Genomic DNA, 20,078 nt, shown 5'->3' with positions numbered 1-20,078 from the left:
CTTTACAACGTCTCTGTTTTACTATCTGTTGATACTAGTACAGAACTGATTTTCTTCTGCCTGGCAAGACCTGGAAAAAGATTCCTTTCAAAATGAAAAATTTAAATTCTCTTGCTCTAAAGATGGTACCTACAGGATAGAAAACATTGCTTAGATAAGGTTGGTTGCTTTTAATTTACTATAAGTGTTAAAATTCCAGATAAAGAATGGGAATAGGCAGTTTCCTAAAACTCCCAACATTAACTTTCTTTAGTGATGGCTCCTGAAAAGAACAGAATTGAGGGTACACCCAGGCTCACTGGACTCACAAGCAGCTACTGAATGAAAATGAGAATGCTTGCATGTAAATTTACAATATAATATATAAATAGACTAGATCCTTATGTTTATCCTACACGAGGGAAAAAAATCACATGAGAAGCTACACTATAATGAAAATATTAGTTGATGAGTTTAAAGTACAAACAGTGGAAACAGATGAACTTACAGTGTTTCTTAAACTGGCTAGGAGTACATTTTCTCCCTTAAAAAACAGCACCCACAAAGGACAATGCTTAGTTTTTTGTTTTTTTGTTTTTTTAAGATTTTATTTATTTATTTGACAGAGAAAGAGAGAAAGCACAAACGGATGTAGCAGCAGAGGGAGCGAGAGAAGCAGACTCCCTGCTGAGCAGGGAGGCCAACATGGGGCTCGATCCCAGGACCCCTGGGATCATGACCTGAGCCGAAGGCAGACGCTTAATGGACTGAGCCACCCAGGCGCCTCTGACAACACTGAACAGAGATGTGCTGCCAAACTGGGTTAATGTGATTTTCTTTCCTGAAAATATACTACAGTTCGTGGAACTGTTGCTAAACAGTCCTCAAAATTCTTCAGCTTTCTCTTTTCCTAGTATTGCTTAGCATGGTTTATCTAATTCCTTACAATTTCATTCTTCAAAATTACCTACAACTTAAACTTTCTTTGATAAATCTACTGCCTCACTCATTCACATATAATCACACAATCTAATTTCAAAGCCAGATAGAAATGAATTTGGTATTACTTTCCATTTTAAATGATCTGTGCTTTCCTTGCCTTCAGTTTGGGAGCTAATTCAGAGTTCACTGCATTTTTGTCTATAGCAAAACAAGAGTAATTTGACAACTAACAATTCTCATGAAAACTAAACAGAGGAAAGAAAAGAGAGGAAGAGTACCTCAGGTGCTATGCAGCAACCTGATTTCTTTAGACCCAACTACATAGTGAAATCCAATGACAAGACTGTTTGCAGCAGCATTTTCTTCAGAAATACAGATCAAAACTACTTCCGTATTATATTCTTAAATATTAATTACAATAGAAATACCAACTTATGATATTAAGATAAAATTACTTAAAGTTTTTAATATTTACTATTAGTCAAAACTATTAGTCAAAATAGCACAAGTAAACTATGAAATCAATCCTCAGTACATGTAATATGTCTCTTCTTTATCTTATATATATATATGTTTTATATATATGTATATACATATATATATATATATATATATATACATATATATACACACCATATTTGCTAAACACATATGGTTAAATGTTACAAATTTTGCTTAGAGTGAATACATACCAGGCTTTTCCCATTCTATTTCAAAGCAATGAATTCCATTTCTGATCCGGGTTTTAACGATTCTGAAAAACAAATTCTTCTCATGAGGTCTAACTGCAGGAGTTATTTTGAAATTTTCAATTTGTAGATTGAATTATTCAATTTCCATTGGCTTCTGTTTTATTCTTATAATATTCTAAAAATACTATAAAGAATTATGGCATAATTATTCCTTTGACTAGCTTATTCAAAAGATAATTTTATTGTTAGGTGCATAGAGTTGATGATTGTAATATCCTATCAGTAGATTTCATTATTATTCAGCATTCCTTTCTTCCATAATAATGATTTTTCTTCTAAAGTCTATTTTGTTTCTGTTAATTCTGCTACATCACTTTGGTAAATATTTACGTGGTAATCTGTTAAATCTCTTTATTTTCAACTTTTGTGAAGTTTTATTCTGCACGTGCCCTATAAATAGCAGAATATTGCTGAATTTTGTTTATTCATCCAATATAATGCCTTTTAATTGATGAGTTTAATCTGCTTACATTTATTGTGATCACTGATCTTGCTGGACTCATTTATACAATTTATTTTGTGTTTTCTGTTACCCAACTTTTTCTTTGCTACTTCCCCTGTATTCTTCTAGTTTGACAGTCTTACTTTCCTATTTTATGTATTGGCTTCAAAGACAGAGATTGCATTTCTGGTGTTTTAGTGGTTACCCTTAATGGTTTACATGCATACGCTGGAAGTTTTAATTTATTATCATCCTTGTATATTAATCAAGCATTATGCAGCTATTTATATACATATTTTTCCAGTTAGTTTTTTAAATTAGCTAAATATATTTTGTTGATTTCTCTTTATTGATTGATCACTGTTTTTTGTTATCCACATCATCCCTCTGGGTTCATTTTTCTTCTTGCTTAGGTATCTCCTTTAACAGTGCTTTTAATGAGAATCTGTGATTTATTCGCCAACCAGTAAATAAGGCTTTAATGACGTGTAGGCTGCCAATTATTTTTACTCAAAGCTTTGAAATGTTACTCCAGCATTACTGTCATGAAAGATGTATGCTATCAGACTGTCATTCCTTTGTAGTTTATCATTTTTCTTTGATATTTCCTCCCAAACTTTTAGTTTGAAAATTTTTAAACCTTTAGAAAAGTTGCAAGAATAGCACAATGAATACTCATATTCCCTTTGCTGAGTTTTACCAATTCTCAGTTTCTGTCCTTCCATTCACTTTACATTTTTGTTCCCTTTCTGGTTCATTGAAATAGTTCTATGGTTAAGCTTGGCTATATCATTTTATATTTATTTCTTTTAATAATCTGTTATTACGACTTGTTTGAAGCAGAAAAGTGTGCGAAGGCACGAACTTATTGTTATCTTGACTGTAAACTCTGAATAAACTTTTAATATTTCATACTAGATCTTTACTCCATTTTTATATAACAAAGAGCTATCTATCCCTCTACTAAAGGTATTAAGATTATTAAAGGTATTAATAAGATTATTATATAGATCATAAGATACTCAAATGGAAACACAGAGACTTCTTTGTACAATTCTTCATATTACCGAATTGGCTGTAGTTGATTAGAATTCCTTCTACCAAGCTTTCTTTCTATCATGTCATAGTGGGTCAAAAGCACTAGCAATTTCTCACATGCATAGTGATTGGGCCATTCCATTTTTTCAAGAGTAAATCTCTGTAAATATAAAACAAATAAAACAAGATTTTGTTATCTCTTGGAGACAGCACTCTCAGATAATATCATTTTTTCTTTCAGAATTAACATTAGTTAAAGTAGTATCAGTAAGAACATTCCCAGAAAGAACAATGCGCCTCCTAAGGAGGCAATGTTGCATAAGGATTAAGTGTGAGGGTTGTCAGTTTGAACCCCAGTATGGTATTTCCAAGATGTTAGGTAAATTACTTAATCTCTTTTAGCCTTAGGATTTCCATCACAAAATATAACCCAACTGAGAGATTATAAAGATTAAGTGAGGTTACATGTAATGTGTTAATATGATAGCAAATTTTAATTTTCAATTAATGTTGGCTGCATTAGTATTACTGTTGTTGGTAGGGATAGGCAACAAGTACTTACAATTTATTGAACTACTCTGTTTCCCTAGCCACTATGTTAGGGATTATTATAAATAATCTCACTTCATCTTCATAGTGACCTCATGAAATAAGTAATATTATTTCTATTTTGAGGATAACACATATACAAGATCACATAGTAAGTGACAGACTGTCCAAATTTAAAGTTAGGTCACTGATTAAAAATTCCAATGCCCTTTGGTGAACATAGCATAATGTATAAACTTGTCAAATCACTAAGTTGTACACCTGAGACTAATGTAACCTCATGTGTCAAATATACTAAAAAAAAAAAAAAAATTCCATTGCCCTTGTAAACTACACTGTCTTTTATAACAACATACTTGATCCTCACATTCTTTGGGTATTATGCCCCACCCCCAATATCTTCCTGAATACAGTGAATCTGTACATGGTATGTAAGGTATCTTCTAAAGAAGAGCATAATTATTGTTTGTCTTGTGGTCTGCAAAGTATGGTTCCTATGTGGCAAAGAAATGAAGATTAGAAAAAAATGCTGAAAAATATATGTGCAATCAAAGCTGTTTTAAATCTCCTCTCAAAACAAAGTCATTATCCCTTCTTATCTTCCTAGTACCCAACTACATCGCATAAAGTAAGTATGTATTTTCCGATACCTGAAACAATAATAAATCAGGTCTTTGGTACCTGATTACCTTCACCAATTTATCCTTGTTCAAAAGGAATTCTTGAATAACCTAGCAAGAGAAAATAAAATAGAAATTCAGACTTCAGACTTTTTAAAAGAACTTCTGAAATAAGACATACGTTTGAATTATTAGTTATTACCTTATGGAATGGGAATCCCTCACAACTGCAAGCTTTTCTGAAAATAAATTATATACATGTTGTTAATATAATCGGGCAGTTTTAGACAGACCCAATTCATTTCACCTAATCTCTGCTCATTTAATGAAAAATGCCATTGGATAATATCCCAGTCATCAAGCTTCTCTTTGAATAACTATTAAATCACTGTCTTCTGATATAGCCTAATATTTGAACAAAAATCAAAAAAACAGATTTTGTGAAATATTACTAGTCTAGACATGGGGGAAGGTTATGCGAAAATAATTCACGTAGAGGTATATAAATAGGTCAGGACAGAAAAAAAGGAGTTAAAAAAAAGAACTTACTTTTTAATGCTGTTCTCTACTGCACTCAGTTGTCTATCGTGCTCCGTATGGTGCCACTCACAAGGACAACAGTATTCATAATCATGTGGTTCACAATATTGATTAGTTTTACAGAGTTTGCATCCATTACGTACATGCTCCTTAGGTGAACCTTTATGGAAACACAAAGAAGTATGATTTTCACCGCTTTTTAGATTTACCTTCTACATCTTTATTTATTTTTTTTGCCCTTTTCCAAATTTTTAAAAATGAATGCTGCCTAGCAAAGTCCTTAGCATATAGAAAGGTTCCAATACATTTAGATTGAACAGAATGATGCATATTGTAATAATTTTTAAGACAAAGTAGATCCTGAGCTATTACTCTTCTGTGACACTATTTTTTTGTTGTTTCTATAAATTGTTCTTCTATCTGAAACTATGAATTTGTAACCAGAAATTATAATTTTACAATAATCAACAACAGAAAACTTTGTGGTTTACTTGGTAGCTACATGCAAGAGAAGTAGGATATAATTACTAGCTTTAAAAAAGATTATTTATGGGGTGCCTGGGTGGCTCAGTCGTTAAGCGTCTGCCTTCGGCTCAGGTCATGATCCCAGAGTCCTGGGACGGAGCCCCACATCGGGTTTTCTGCTCAGCGGGGGGTCTGCTTCTCCCTCTCACTCTCCTTCTGCGCTATTCCCTGCCTCTCTCAAATAAATAAATAAAATCTTAAAAAAAAAAGATTTAACAGAATAATTCATGAAAGGCTTTCTTTAATGAGACTATTAAAAGAATATAACAGTTAATTACCTCTGCTAGTGTCTAGCCCTCAGTAACCTGAACAGCTATTTTTAAACTGTGCTTGTAACATGAACGAATTATGACTACGGCACAGGTATGGGGCCCTAGTTCCCTTTTGAAGAAAAGCAAGACCACTTTTAACATTGTTTTGGGAATACAGAAGAGCACATATAATTGATAGGAACTAAAACTGTCATTTATAAAGTATCAAAAAACTACAGAATTGAATTTATAAAGTATCCTATAAAAACATTTATTTCATCCATAATTTGACAATGCTTATGAACACATATTGAGACAAATAATTTCTTTTATTTATTATTATTATTTAAAGTTCTTATTTATTTGTGAGAGAGAGAGAGAGAGCATGAGCTGGGGGGAGGGAAGGGTGAGGGAGAGAGAGAAGCAGACTTCCCCTGGGCGGGGAGCCTGACGCAGGGCTCAACCCCAGGACCCTGAGATCATGACCTGAGCCAAAGGCAGATGCTTAACCATCTAAGCCACCCAACAGCCCCAAGAATTTCTTTTAAAAGATGAGCTAATAAGATCTCCTACTCTCTCTTGGGAGTGAAAGGTGTTTTTGTTCCAGTACATACTAATGGCATCTTTTTTTTTTTTTACCAAGATTAATGAAGAGGAACCAAGTTATTTTCAATAATAATGAACATGTATTAGGAATTAGTTTTAAGTCACTATCTTTGTGCAAATAAAAACAAATGGTTTTAGTCCGATTTCCCCCTAAGACTTAGCAGTATATTTTTTTGTTTAAATGGATTTCTATATTGAAAACATAATTTTAACATCTATGTAATTTGGTATCATAGTTTGAAACGGCACTTACCCTATATTTATCGTTTACATCACATTATTTCATTCAATTAACAATTATTGAGTGCCTACTATGTATATGGACACAACTCCTGACACTGAGGATTTTCAATCTACTGAGGAAGATAGAGATGTAACAGGTATTGTAAGAAAAGGATGACAATGTGGGTATCAGACACTAATGTTCTAGAGATATCATTCCCTATGTCAGCTTACCTGGATGGGAACACACAGAACAATGGGCCAGTTTTTTAATAGCTAGTGGTTGTGGATCAGAGCGTGATTCTTCATTCCACTGAGTAAACCTGTAAAAAAAAAAATGATGTTAAAAGGAAAACAACACAAAACAAAAACAGGTCACCAAAATGCCATGCTCTCAAATGTCAGGCTATTCTGTTTCCTCCCTTACCTGCCCACTTGTTTTCTCTTTGATGGTAGATAAAGTCACTGGCCCAGCCTGGGAAAACCCTCAATCTATGTACCTCAATTTAAAAACGTGGCCCCAAGGACAACAGAATTGCAACAGGGGGAAGAGAGAATCAGACAGTCACAGCGAAAAAAGGAGGAAGATAGAGGAAAGGAAGAGAAGAGAGGAGGCAGCAGAAAGGAGGGGGAGGAGAAGAGACAAAGACTATGTACTCATATACTCGTGTACTCATTTGTATACATTCATATAGTCATTCAGCTTAGGGTATTTTTTTAGAGAATCTTAATTTAGGCAGCAATATGCAGGGAGAATGACTTGTGTATATCTTTTTGATCTCTTCTCTATGTGTAAGTATAAAACAAATCGAATCACGTACATGAACATTTTCCTGTGTCAGGAATAGGGGTGAAGGGTAAAGTATAAAACTAAATAGAGCATCAAGTTTCTGAGTAAAAACTGTTTAAAAAATCTAGATCATCTGAAATTATCATTTTCTTAATCTCTTACGTAAACTGCAAAACACTGCCTGTTTAATGACTGATTTTAAGGAAAATGTGTATCTGCTAAGATTTCTACTAAATAAAAGTTAATTTTATTTTTGGCTTAAGTTCTAGGCAACATAAAGCCACCAAGGGGATAGTTAAGTATTCCTCATAAAACACAAGCGCTCTGAATTATGTTCCTCTACTTACAGAAATTAAAGGTCTAATAAAAAGCTAAATTATCTCTTCAGTTCATTGTGCAGTGTCTGGTACTAAGAGATATTATTTGGCTTTTGGAATTTCTGATTCATTTACTACAAAGACCAAGTATGAGCTTGCTAAAAATAGCATTAATAGATGCTGGATAAATAAATAGAACTTTAATTGTGGGGAAGAAAAAGAGGGGGGAGAGTCAGTCTAAATTAAAATTAGAATGATACATAGTAAGAAGAAGAAAGGTAATTTTATTCCTTTCAAATGTTCAGACAAACATTTCATAAAATGCTGCCAAAAGCACATATTTGCTGAAACTGTGACAATAAGGATGATTTGTAGTTAGTGCCATACCTTCTTTTTATTCTTTATATCATTCTTTATCTTATTCTTCACAATTCCCAAATGATTCCATGCCAATGTGTACCTTTTTTTCCTGCTTTTGGCACAGCACTCACTGAAACCAGATTCACTGTAGTCTTATTTTTTGTTGCTTTTTTTTTTAATGTTCAGTAGCCACTGTATAGTACATCAATAGTTTTTGATGTAGTGTTCAATGATTCATTAGTTGCGTATAACACCCAGTGCTCATCACAGCACGTGCCCTCCTTAATTCATTGAAGTCTTAGATCTATCAGTAGCTTTATAGCTGAAGGAGCTTCTTCTTATTCACTCCATACTTTATCATCATTAATATTAATTCATAATTAACATTAACATAAACCACTGCTTTCATTAAGTAAATATACTTCACATGCTCACAAAACTAAATAGCACAGTTGGTAAACTTCCAGATATTCTGTACCTTAACTATTTTGAATCCTTAAATTGTACAGTCTAAATTAATTAGAATTAATATATTACTAAATATGTGGCTATAAAACAAAACGCACTCAAGTAAAAATTGTGATCAAGTGTTACATGTTATTAAATATTTGCAATATATCAGGCATTTCACTTATAGAGAATAAATATGATATCAAAATATTTTATATCAAAAATAATTTTAAATATAAAATTATTTTATGGCTATGTTTCTCTTTACTTAGTGGTAAAACAGTCTAAAATAGCCTGTGGTAAAAGTACACGGTTATAAATAAACACATTTCGCATCGTACTACTTCTTTTTGTAGTGACCTAATAATGAAAAAAATACAGTATAGCTTAGGACGTATATTCTTATCTTTTCTTTGGAAAGTCTCAGAGTAAACAAAAATCAGTTATCATTTTATTTTATTTTAAAGATTTTATTTTTGGGGGTTCCTGGGTGGCTTAGTTGGTTGAAATCTCTGACTCTTGATTTGGGCTCAGGTCATGATCTCAGGGTTGTGAGACCGAACCCCAGGTTCAGCTCTGCACTCACTGGGGAGTCTGCTTGAGATTCTCTCCCTCTCCCCACCTCTAAAAAAATAAAAAATAAAAATACAAAATCCTTTTTTGGAAAGCATAATATAATACTTTTTGTAATAGTTGCTATTCAATTCAACAAGAATAAATGTCTAATGTCACAAGAAAAGAGTAATTTTTAGTTACCTTTGAAGTAAACTTTGCCCTTTCAAAGTCCGTATAAGTTTTAATGCTTGCTCTTTGCCAACTCCAGGGACTCCCTTTCAGAAAGTGGAAAAGAAAAGCAAATGTTAATCACTGGGGAATGGAGAAATAAAGTATGACATGTCCATTCAATGGGAGGTTGTGCAGCTAACAGAATAAGGTAACTATGTAATGATAGGAAAAGATGTGCAAGATACCTTGCCACATTTAAGAAAAAAATAAAAATCGCCCACCCTGCGATCTAGATTTGTTAAAATTACTACGACATTGTTAATCTATGCAAACCAAAAAGTCACAAGATTATGTACTAAACCACTGACAGTGTTTATTTTAAGGGAGGGAGGAACAGAACTTTAGAGGGCTTTTACTTTTTATGTTAATTATTCTGATAGTCTTTTAATTTGACTTAACTTCAGGTTCTATTTGTAATCAGAAAAAGCATGTTCACTTACTTAGATGAACATTTAATCTTTAAAGACCCAGACAATCAAAAGAGAACAAAGAAGAGTTCCAAGTTAACTCTTGAAAAATTAAAACAAGTTGCCAACACAGAAAAAAAATGTTAATAAACGTGTATTTGCATGACAATTTCTGGTTTGAGTCTTCCAGTTCCTATAAAAGTTTATGAATCTACCTTATAAGCAGGACTGCCATTTAGCCAATATGCACTGGGATAGACATGCCAGTGTTAAAATATTTCCAAACTGATTAGTAAATGGTCACTGCACAAGCATCCTAAATATCTGCTGGCAAAGGGGTCTCCCTCCAGCCTGAATCCCCTTTCCAGCCCCCTTACACTCAGGATCAGCTAGTAAAAGGGTAGCACCTCTCCTAACAGTGGTCCCCAGAAGTCTGTTTTCATGGCTACAGCCTGTGTCTTTGGCATACCCGTTGCTAGATATTTTGTATATCACCCTTCTTATATTAGCATTTAGCTACATGTTAAGTTTCTTGAAGGTAAATCATCTTAGTTCATAAGTGGTAAAAATCTTCAAGTAGAACAAAATAAACAGATACCAGTTTTGTTACAAAGGTTAGAAAACGTCAAAATAGCTAAGGTTAAGACATAATGTAACACCACTGTAGCTAAAATTGGTTTCTGTGAGTTTAATTTTGCAAATTTTTTCTTATGTTCAACATTCGACTGTTTCTAGACTTTAATTATGACATAATTACATATGGGAAATAAGAATCTTCTATTTCAGAATGAGAATTATAATAAAATAATTACTTTTGTGTTACTTAAAAGTTTCCTTTTCCTACTTTCCTACTTTCCTACTCCTGCTTCCTTTTCCTACTAGCTAAAAAAAGTGATTTCTCTCTCTGGTCACTGATGACCTGAGTTAGAAATGATGGTTAATAATTTTACTATTCTGCTATTTTTTCCTCTCTCCTAAGCTCTGGTGAAAAAAAATAGAGATGTCATCCTTTGTTAGACTTCTCTTGGGGACAGAATACATAGTATAAGGAAGAATAGTGTACAGTAGAATGAAGAATTAGTAAGAATACAGAGATGATCAGTAGGGACCTAATGATGGGACTACATAGTAAGAACTACAATTCAAGGCATTCCATATTTTAAAATATATTTAAAATGAAAAAAATATATTTAAGAATGGGATTCTCCTTTAATTCTTAATTTATCACTCACCTATTAGTATACCTATTTGTTACAAAGTACTGTACTGTGCATCTTAAATAAAATGTTTTCATGAACAAAACTCAGTGCAATGCTAAGAGGCAAGGAAGGATGAATGGCTTACCACAATAATCATGTTGCCTAGTAACAGTATTACTACTGAGCATGTGCACAGTTGGAAAGCTGCAAGTAAGATTGAAAACCAAAAAACAGACAAACCAGTGATAGAAATTAATATTGGTATGACACAAGAAAAGAGTAATTCCTGTATTTTTTTTTAAATGGTAGTAAAACTCGAATGTGCATCTCTTAGTCTAGAGTAATGGTTTACTGATATTCAAGCTGTGGGCCTAGTTATTATTCGATTCTCGTTTATCACATTCAGTGTCACAATGAGCCAGTTTTTTAATGTCACTTGAAATGCTGATTATTTTCGTCACTAAATTGTTTATTATGCCTAAAATTATACTCTAAGTTAGGTTCTTAATCAGATAGCCATATTATTTTTATATTTATGCAGCATGTAAGGTATCAAAAAAGACACACTATGACTAATAAGTAAATACAACAATCTAAGCATACCTTCGGAAGATAATCGCAGCCAAGTAGTATGGCTAGTCCAACCAGAGCATCTCTATCCAAACCTAGTTTACTCTTGATAGATGACATTGTATAACAATCAACATGTGGATCCTAGAAGAAAGTACAGATTTAGTTTAATCTTCAAAAAAGTAAACATTTATAAATTAAACATTACAAAAAAGAATTTGTCTCTAAATGCTTAATTATTCTTAAGAGTTAAAATAGGAAAAAATTATCCTGATCACCAGAATCTTCACAGAATCTAACATTTCAATATCTGGAAATAAAGTCATAGTTTCAAAAACTGGCTTAAAAAAATAAACTATAATAGTCAAAATTTTCCTTTTTATTATTTTTTGACAGCTACAAAAGAGTTTCACCTTACAAAATTAGACACTGTAAAGTGAGTATTATAAAAAGTAAAACATTCCCTGTAATTGCAGTATCTAAAGTTTAACTATTAAACTATTATTAATAATGTAGTGCATATTCTTTTTTTTTATTAGTGCAGAGGTAGAATTTAGTGATTCCTCAGTTGCATATAACACCCAGTGTTCATTACATCAAGTGCCCTCCTTAATGCCCATCCCCCAACTATCCCTTCCCCCCAACCTCCCCTCCAGGGACCCTCAGTTTGTTTCCTAGAGTTCAGTGTCTCTTATGGTTTGTCTCCCTCTCATGCATATTCTTTCAAAAATTACTCTGACACATATACACAAATATTTATTATTATTAGCTATATTTATAAATTATACAAAAGTACTATTTTGTAACATTTTTTGCTCACTAATACATCTTTAATAGCAATAATACATACCTTTTTATTTCTTTTTTTAATTTTTAAAATGTTTTTAAAGATCAAGACCTGAGGTGGGATCAAAAGTCAGCTGCTTAAGGACCCAGGAGCCCCAGTACTATCACTTTAATGACCGCTTGCTATTACATACAATGGACTCTGAGGCAATGTTTCTCAGTGGGGACACTATTAGCATTTTCAGAGAAGTAACAGAATCATCTGGCAAGAGGTTTAGCTTTCCTGGCTCCAATCTATCAAATGTCTGTAATTTCCCTTGCCCAACCTTGAATAGTTACAACTAAAATTTCCCCTGGCAATACCTCTCTAACTGAGAACCATAGCAGCGTTTAACCATTCCCTAGAAATTGGCATTTGAGGGGCACCTGGGTGGCTCAGTCAGTGAAGTGGCTGGCTGACTTCAGCTCAGGCCATGCATGATCTTAGGGTCCTGGGATCAAGCCCAGTGTCAGGCTCCTGGCTCAGCCCTTCCCCGTGCTGTGCGCATGCTCTCTCTCTTTGGGTTGTTTGTCACATTTTTGTAATTACTAACAATGCTGCAATTAACATCCTCGTACATCTCTTCTTGCATATTTAGAGGTGTTTTTGAGGATAAATTACTAAAAATGGAAATTCTGGGTCAAAGCAAGACATTTCATATGTATTTTTATAATATATTATTGAAACTGATTTAGAATTAAATCATGTGAAACAAATCAAGCCCTTAAGAAGGAAATCCACATTTCAGAGAAAATGAACTATGTGTCAATATTTGTAACAACATTTCATTTCACTTAGCAACTGCTATGTGCCAGGCATTATGGTAAGTATTTTACACATATTGTTTCATTTAATTATTTAATAATCCCTTTTAAAAAGGTACTCTGTGAAACAAATGCTAAAAAAGAGAAAGAAAAGTACCTTGGTATTCATAGTGAAATTCCTATAAACAGTCTGGGCGCCATAGAGGAAAACATCCCCATCATTGGTGAGACAGCCGTCTACATAACCACTGGCATTAAGATAAGCACACATGGCTTCAGCTTCCCCAGCAGCTTGGACCCAGGGAATGCCTAAGCATTCCAGCATATCGAGGCACTGAAAAGAAAACATAGGTGCAAGAAATCTAAGAACATTATTTTATTGCTATTTTTTTCAGTGTTTAACTGACATCTGTATTATAAATATTAATTGTAACTATTTAGGTGTTTTAACAAATTGTGATATCTAAGGAACAACTGGAAATTTGAACAGTGAATGAATACTTTAGGGCATTAAAGAATGACTGCTAAACTTTAGGTGTGACAATAAGAAATGTATTGTGGTTATGTTCTTATTTATTTTTAAGAGTCCTTATCTTTTAGACAAAGATATTGAAATATCGAGACTGAGGCAATTTTATGTGTGGGACTTGCTTCAGAATGACATGGGAGTAGGGAGTGAGTGGAGACAGATAAAACAAGATTGACCAAGAGCTGATAACTGCTTAAGACTGATGATGGGTTACTTCTATATTGACTTAAAATTTTCTATAATGAAAGCTTAAAAAAATAATGTCAATTAAAAAGCAATCCAATTCAGAGGAGCCTGGGTGGCTGAGTCGGTTAAGCATCTGCCTTCGGCTAGGGTCATGGTCCCAGGGTCCTGGGATCGAGCCCCCATCGGGCTCCCTGCTCCTTGGGAGCCTGCTTCTCCCTCTCCCTCTGCCCGCTGCTCTGCCTACTTGTGCTCTCTCTCTGTGTCAAATAAATAATCTTTAAAAAATAAATAAGTAAATAAATAAATAAATAAAAATAAAAAGCAATCCACATTCAGTTAAAAAATAATTTAAAAATTACATTTTAGGGGCGCCTGGGAGGCTCAGTTGGTTAAGCATTTGCCCTCAGCTCAGGTCATGATTGCAGGGTCCTGGGACTGAGCCCCAAGTTGGGCTCCCTGCTCAGTGGAGAGTCTGCTTCTCCCTCTGCCTCTGTCCCCCCTTCCTGCTCATTCTCTAATAATAAAATCTTTAAAAAAATTACATTTTTAGAAAAAGCATTAAATATTCAATTTTCACTGTTTTGTTCAATGTTATCTCAAGATTTAAAAGAAATATCTTTAAGTGATTAATAATCACATTAAGATTTACATCTGCAAAACTACAAAAATTCTTCTCACATGATGCTCACTTTAATACAAGCTCTTCCAAAGAAGATCCTAATATCAAATTTTACTCAAGACCTTACAGTTCTCTTTCCTCTATCATGTCTGTACAATGACACTCTCATGTTGTGCGAAACCACATAGGGACCGGTTGTTGATTTGCTCCTAGAAGTCAAATGTCTGTGCAGGCTGTTTCTGCCAATGTGCTGATTTATAAATAATCCTCTGTGAGTTCCCTTTGTGCTATGAGTTGAACCCAGACGAACAGCTTGTAGTCTAGCCTTATAGCCTAGGGCATTCTTTCTTGTTGCTCATGCACTCTACAATGAGAAATACTGGGCATGGTGAGGAAAAGAGGCTTTTTAACTGTAGTTTCTAGAAACTGATGCTATAAATATCATCTTTTGCTTTAACTGATTGCTTGCATGCTATATTACATAATAAAAACCTCTGCCAGATGTTGCCCAAGGTGGACAGGGTTCAAAAAGACAAAGTACTATGTTGGAAAAAAAAAAGGTACTTTTCAGGACTCTGGCTGAGTGACTTTAGGGTGATAGTTTTGTTACAGATGTTACTTCTGCCTTCCTCTAGATAAGAAACATCCTTCCAGGGGCACCTGGGTGGCTCAGTTGATTAAGTGTCTGCCTTCAATTCAGGCCATGATCTGGGGGTTCTTGGGATCAAGCCCCATGTCCAGCTCCCTGCTCAGCACGGAATCTGCTTTTCCCTCTCCCTCTGCCCCTCCCCCGTTTATGCTCTCTCTCTTTCACTCTCAAATAAAATCTTTAAAAAAAAAAAAGAAAGAAATATCCTCTCATAATAAACAAAAGAGTGTGGAAGTTATTTCAGATTCCTGCATTATTTGTCATTCCAAATCTTCAAAAACCAGCACAGATTTTGTGATAAGGCTGGTTATAAATTTCCCTACCCTAAGTCTGTCACATGGGGTGGTATTAGAGGAAAACTAATTTGTGTTTCATGCTTATACCTAAAAGACGGCCGTGAGTTAGCAGGAAGTAGGGCCTAGTAACTAAGGGTACAGATATATGAAAATGAATTTTTTATTCATTCAGACAACACTGAACACTGACACAATGCTTGAAACATCACAATTACTGCAATAAAGAAATAGAAATGGAGCAATTTTCTCAAGAAGAGATGGACATCTTGTTGCTTTATACTAGGTATTTCATGGCCTGAGTATGTGGACCATAGATATTTCCAGGAACAGACTATGTAAGAAATAATTAGCATCCAGTACAGATATTTTCTTCAACTACTGACAGTCATTATGGTGGAAAATCACTAATTGAAAACTATTTTTTAAAATCATATTACGAATAGAAAATAAAATTTCAAGAGAAAAATGATTATTATTTTATGTAATATGTTTTAAAAGGAATGAAAATTTTAACCACAATTAAAAAGAAAAACGGGGGTGCCTGGGTGGTTCAGCGTCTGCCTTCAGCTCAGGTCACGATCCCAGGGTCCTGGGATTGAGCCCTACATCAGGCTCCCTGCTCAGCGGGAAGCCTGATCCCCCCTCTCCTACTCCCCCTGCTTGTGTTCCTTCTCTCACTGTGTCTCTCTCTGTCAAATAAATAAATAAAATCTTAAAAAAAAAAAAGAGGTAACACGTATCAACTCCCTACTATGTAGTAGTTGCTTTAGATATTGTATATATTGATTTTTTTTTTCAAATTTTCACCACATCACTGCGAAGTGTTACTATCCTCATTTCACAGGGTAGGAAGTGAGGCAGATATAATTTAAAAATCTTGCTCAACATTTCAGAATTTCTATATGCCAGAGCCAGGCTTGAACTTGGGTCAGTTTTACTATGGAATATAAACTCTCTTATCTAACCACACTGGCCTTCTAGTTACAGTAAGCTTAGTGAGTATTAAAGATGATGATATAACAACCTTTATCAGAGTATAATGTATTCTCTAACTCAAACAGAATTACTGAATCATATCTAAACACTCACCTCTTTTAAAACTGATTTAAAATGTGATCTCCCTGTTTTCTGAGACCATGTTTTTCCCGAAGACCCATACCGAATCTGATTCCTCTTGCTTATGACATCAGCTTTCAGCTTTGGGGGCTCCCCTTCCATAACGAACACCAGTTTTACATCCATTAGTGTTAAATAGGAGATACGAAAAAATAAGTTCCTTAAATATAAAAATCAGTAATCCGTTAATAATCATATACCAATAGCAAAAGTCACCACAGCAATATGACATAATGGCAAGAACATCAGACTAATACCAAAAAGGTTACATGCAATCACATTTTATGTATTTGTATTTTAAGTGAACTGAGAAACCACTGAATTTTTTAAGCAGGAGAGATTTATGATGGTTCTCAGTGCTACATGGAAAATGGTTTAGAGAAGGAAGAGGCCAGGAGCTGAGGGAAGAAAACTCACAAAAGATGTCATTTCAGTACAGATGAGAGATGATGGTGTCACACACTGAGGTCCTGCCTCTGGACATTGACAGAAGTTTCTAAACACAAGGAATATTCTGGAAGTATAACGGGCAAGATTTCCTGATAGACTGGATGTAAGGAGGGGTCAAAGAATGGCTCCCAAATTTCTGGCTTCTAGTCACCAAAGCATCCTGTGGATATGGGAAGGAGGCAGCTAGGTCTGTGAATCTGGAGCTCAAATGTGTGAGCCATCGATTTAGAGATGGCAGACACTGACATGTTAATATATTTTAAAATCCCAAAATGTACAGCAACAATAACAAAGAAAGTGGAAACAAAACTACCTGCTTACGCAATCATACATTTATATCCTAAGAATGTTTACTATACCTGAGGTGGGGCTTCATGACTGTTCCAATCATTTTTTTGACTGTCTGTGCTTCACAAACCCAGAGACTCAGATCAACAGCAATGGTTTTCCCACAAAGATCATGCAAGTGGAGGTGCTGCTTAACAGGCTCCAAAATTTGCCACAAGTCATACACGCCCATTCTGGTGATTACCTGCTGTGATTTGAAACACACGTGATAAGATTGTTAAGAGACACAGAAGCTCAGAACAGGAATTCAAACAATATAGTATGTTTGTTTAGGATAATTCAAAAATAGAGAATTCTCCTTATTTCCTTCATTAGTCAGCTTTTTGGAATGAGTCAAGAACATATGAAACATTAACAGTGGTAGTAATTGACCTACTAGCTACAAAAATACTGATGCAACTAAGGGATTAAAAGTTATTCGCAATCGCTTCTTGGCCTTTTGGCTAAGATCAAGTGTAGTATCTGTTCTTATCAGTTTAATATCTGATATATCCTCTATCTGAGGACAATATATTAAATGGATTTTTGGAATGAGGAGATGGAATAGGAGCTTGCTCCATCCACTCCATGCATCGACCTGGTATTGCAGTACTTCCAAGAATGGTGCACCCCCCTCGGGGGGGAAATAAAAAATTTTTTAAATAAATACATAAAAAATAAAAGTTATTTGCAAATTGTACCATGCTAAATTTGTCCTTAAAATCCACTCCACACCAAATATGGGTTTCTTTGTAGTACTGAAAAATAATGTTATTTTTAAATTTAATGGAACCCAATTGTCCATGGTCTTATCCCTCCTCATTCTCTCTTCTTGTCTATGTTCTCTTTAGCAGTGGTTAAGAATATTTCTCACATGGTGACATTAATATTGCATGAAATTTAGAAAATAAAAGAAAAAAAATGGTAGTAATTGGCTTTGTTCCAGCTGTTAACAAGAGATAACAAATGCAGAGATGGGTACCAGGGATGCTGCAAATCATACTTGTCTTCTTGAGAATTCACTCCTTGATTTACATACCTAAAGCAAGAATAGGACTAGTTTTCTATCATAATCAGGAAAAACAAGAAAACAAAAGCAAAGAAGCATGCAAACAAGTAAACTAAGGCAAAAACACTAAGAGGTCAACGGAAAATTGGTGGGGGGGCATAAAATGGAGTTGGAGGCATACGGAATTATCTTCTTAAAAAAAGCATTGGCTTTTCAAATTGCAAAATCACACGTTTATTGTGGAAAAATAAAATAAAAATCTTTTGAAAGAACAAAAAAATTTAAATCACCTATAGTGCCACTACTCAAAGAAAACAAATGTTAAATAAACTCTTCAGTGTACAAGACATTTTAAAAACAAAATTGACTTAAACTCTGCTATTCTAACCTGCTTTGGTATTTTCTACAGTTTTTCCTTATTAAACACCTATTTCTGTTTTTCTCTTATTTTGTTATTATTTGATGAGAGTATTATGTAGTATTTGCAATGAAGATTCAGTCTCACTTTACAAACATAATCCAGATTAGCATCCTCTGAATAATGACCTTAATTCATTCCAGAAACACAGGTAGGATACAAAAAAATACTACAAAAGGCTATCACCATGCAAAATGCAAAACCAATGTAAAGCCATTCTAAATAAAAAGTACTGTGTTTCTGTTCCTTTAACAGATTCCACAGCAAAAGCAAATTTTCTCAAATTGTACATGGCTGCAAAGAAAACAAATGCTGGACTGCTGTTTTCTCTGCACTTTTCTGATTCTTAATTTTATAATGTGGCCAGGGCCACTATATTATTTTGTGCATTCATTTTTTTATGAATAACTGCACCAATATTTGCTGACATGTCACTTTACAAAGAAAAATATACAGATTTAAATGCAAAGTATAAAGCATTAGGTAGTCTGTTTCACATAAGAAGCCCCACTGGTTGAAGGTTGCATTATGGCATTGATTCGAAGATAAGGTTTTATCTCTGTTAATGTGAAAAGTTGTAGTTAATTCTGGACAAAGAGTGGGGACACATGTATTTTCTAAGTCATTATTATGAAAGGAAATAAGACTTTTACAGTCTTAAACATCAGAACGCATAAAATTCAGAAGTAGAAAGTTTGAGAGGGACATTCTTGTTGACAGTTTTGCTTTCCTTTTATTTGTGATTCAAACTGTATACCGGAATGGATTGCTATTGAAGGAAATTATGCAATTTCTCTCTCTGGAGGAACATTATTAACTGATCATATGTCATTTAAATGTGACCTTGACTCTAGCTGTCAAAATTTTAAATGCAGGTTATCTTCTGATTAGCAAAAGGTCTCCCAGGAATTTAAGATACGCTCTTAGCTGTGAGCAGATTTATATAAAAGGATACTGACTGTAGGGGCCCCTGGGTGGCTCAGTCGTTAAGCATCTGCCTTCAGCTCAGGTCGTGATCCCAGGGTCCTGGGATCAAGCCCCGCATCAGGTTCCCTGCTCCGCGGGAAGCCTGCTTCTCCCTCTCCCACTTTCTCGCTGTCTTTCTCTGTCAAATAAATCTTTAAAAGATTTATTTGTGTTCCCTCTCTCGCCATGTTCCCTCTCTCGCTGTGTCTCTGTCAAATAAATCTTTAAAAAAAAAAAAGGATACTGACTGTAGCATTGTTTATAACAGTAAAACAATAAGAACCAAATGTCCATTTAGGAATTTCTTTAATAAATTATGGTATGTTAAAAAGAACAGGTGACATGGAAAAATGGGATAGATCTACATGTACAATCTCCAAGTTTTAAAGTGAAAACAGGTACAAAATAGGTTATATATCAGGGATGACTGTAGTTTAGGAAGGGGAAGAAGAATTACTCTTCAAAGTATACTCCTTTGTGTTAATTTTTTTAATAATTATAAGCATATATTATTTTTCAAATTAAAAAATGTTAAAAAGATGTGGTCCTATCTGTAAAAGGTTGGGGAAATAAAACTA

General features: G+C 34.2%; 2 protein-coding genes and 1 non-coding gene across 3 annotated transcripts in view; 2 read left to right on the top strand and 1 right to left on the bottom strand.

Annotated features, from left to right (window-relative positions):
- The window catches only part of SMC6 (structural maintenance of chromosomes 6), a 119,839-nt gene that overhangs the window by 17,805 nt on the left and 81,956 nt on the right, over positions 1-20,078 (top strand). The gene's annotated exons all lie outside the window — the stretch shown is intronic.
- Positions 1-20,078, bottom strand: part of GEN1 (GEN1 Holliday junction 5' flap endonuclease) — a 28,175-nt gene that overhangs the window by 2,346 nt on the left and 5,751 nt on the right. The window contains exons 2-12 of the mRNA XM_025867775.2: positions 17,140-17,315; positions 16,304-16,490; positions 13,093-13,269; positions 11,379-11,489; positions 9,140-9,213; positions 6,701-6,789; positions 4,872-5,022; positions 4,525-4,561; positions 4,353-4,433; positions 3,183-3,313; positions 1,614-1,675 (exon numbers count right to left, since the gene is read on the bottom strand). Coding sequence (XP_025723560.1) covers positions 1,614-1,675; positions 3,183-3,313; positions 4,353-4,433; positions 4,525-4,561; positions 4,872-5,022; positions 6,701-6,789; positions 9,140-9,213; positions 11,379-11,489; positions 13,093-13,269; positions 16,304-16,490; positions 17,140-17,300 — 1,261 coding nt within the window. The 5' untranslated portion in view covers positions 17,301-17,315. The remainder of the gene's footprint in view (positions 1-1,613; positions 1,676-3,182; positions 3,314-4,352; positions 4,434-4,524; positions 4,562-4,871; positions 5,023-6,700; positions 6,790-9,139; positions 9,214-11,378; positions 11,490-13,092; positions 13,270-16,303; positions 16,491-17,139; positions 17,316-20,078) is intronic.
- LOC112821337 (U2 spliceosomal RNA) lies at positions 17,552-17,742 on the top strand. Its single transcript, XR_003207406.1, has one exon. It is a non-coding gene; the product is annotated as a U2 spliceosomal RNA (small nuclear RNA).

Source organism: Callorhinus ursinus, unplaced genomic scaffold (assembly GCF_003265705.2).
Source record: "Callorhinus ursinus isolate GAN/ISIS: 27379988/994484 unplaced genomic scaffold, GSC_fseal_2.0 scaffold10, whole genome shotgun sequence".
NCBI classification, from domain to species: domain Eukaryota; kingdom Metazoa; phylum Chordata; class Mammalia; order Carnivora; family Otariidae; genus Callorhinus; species Callorhinus ursinus.
Note: the sequence above shows the minus strand (reverse complement) of the source record. Positions and strands in the feature narration are given on the sequence as shown.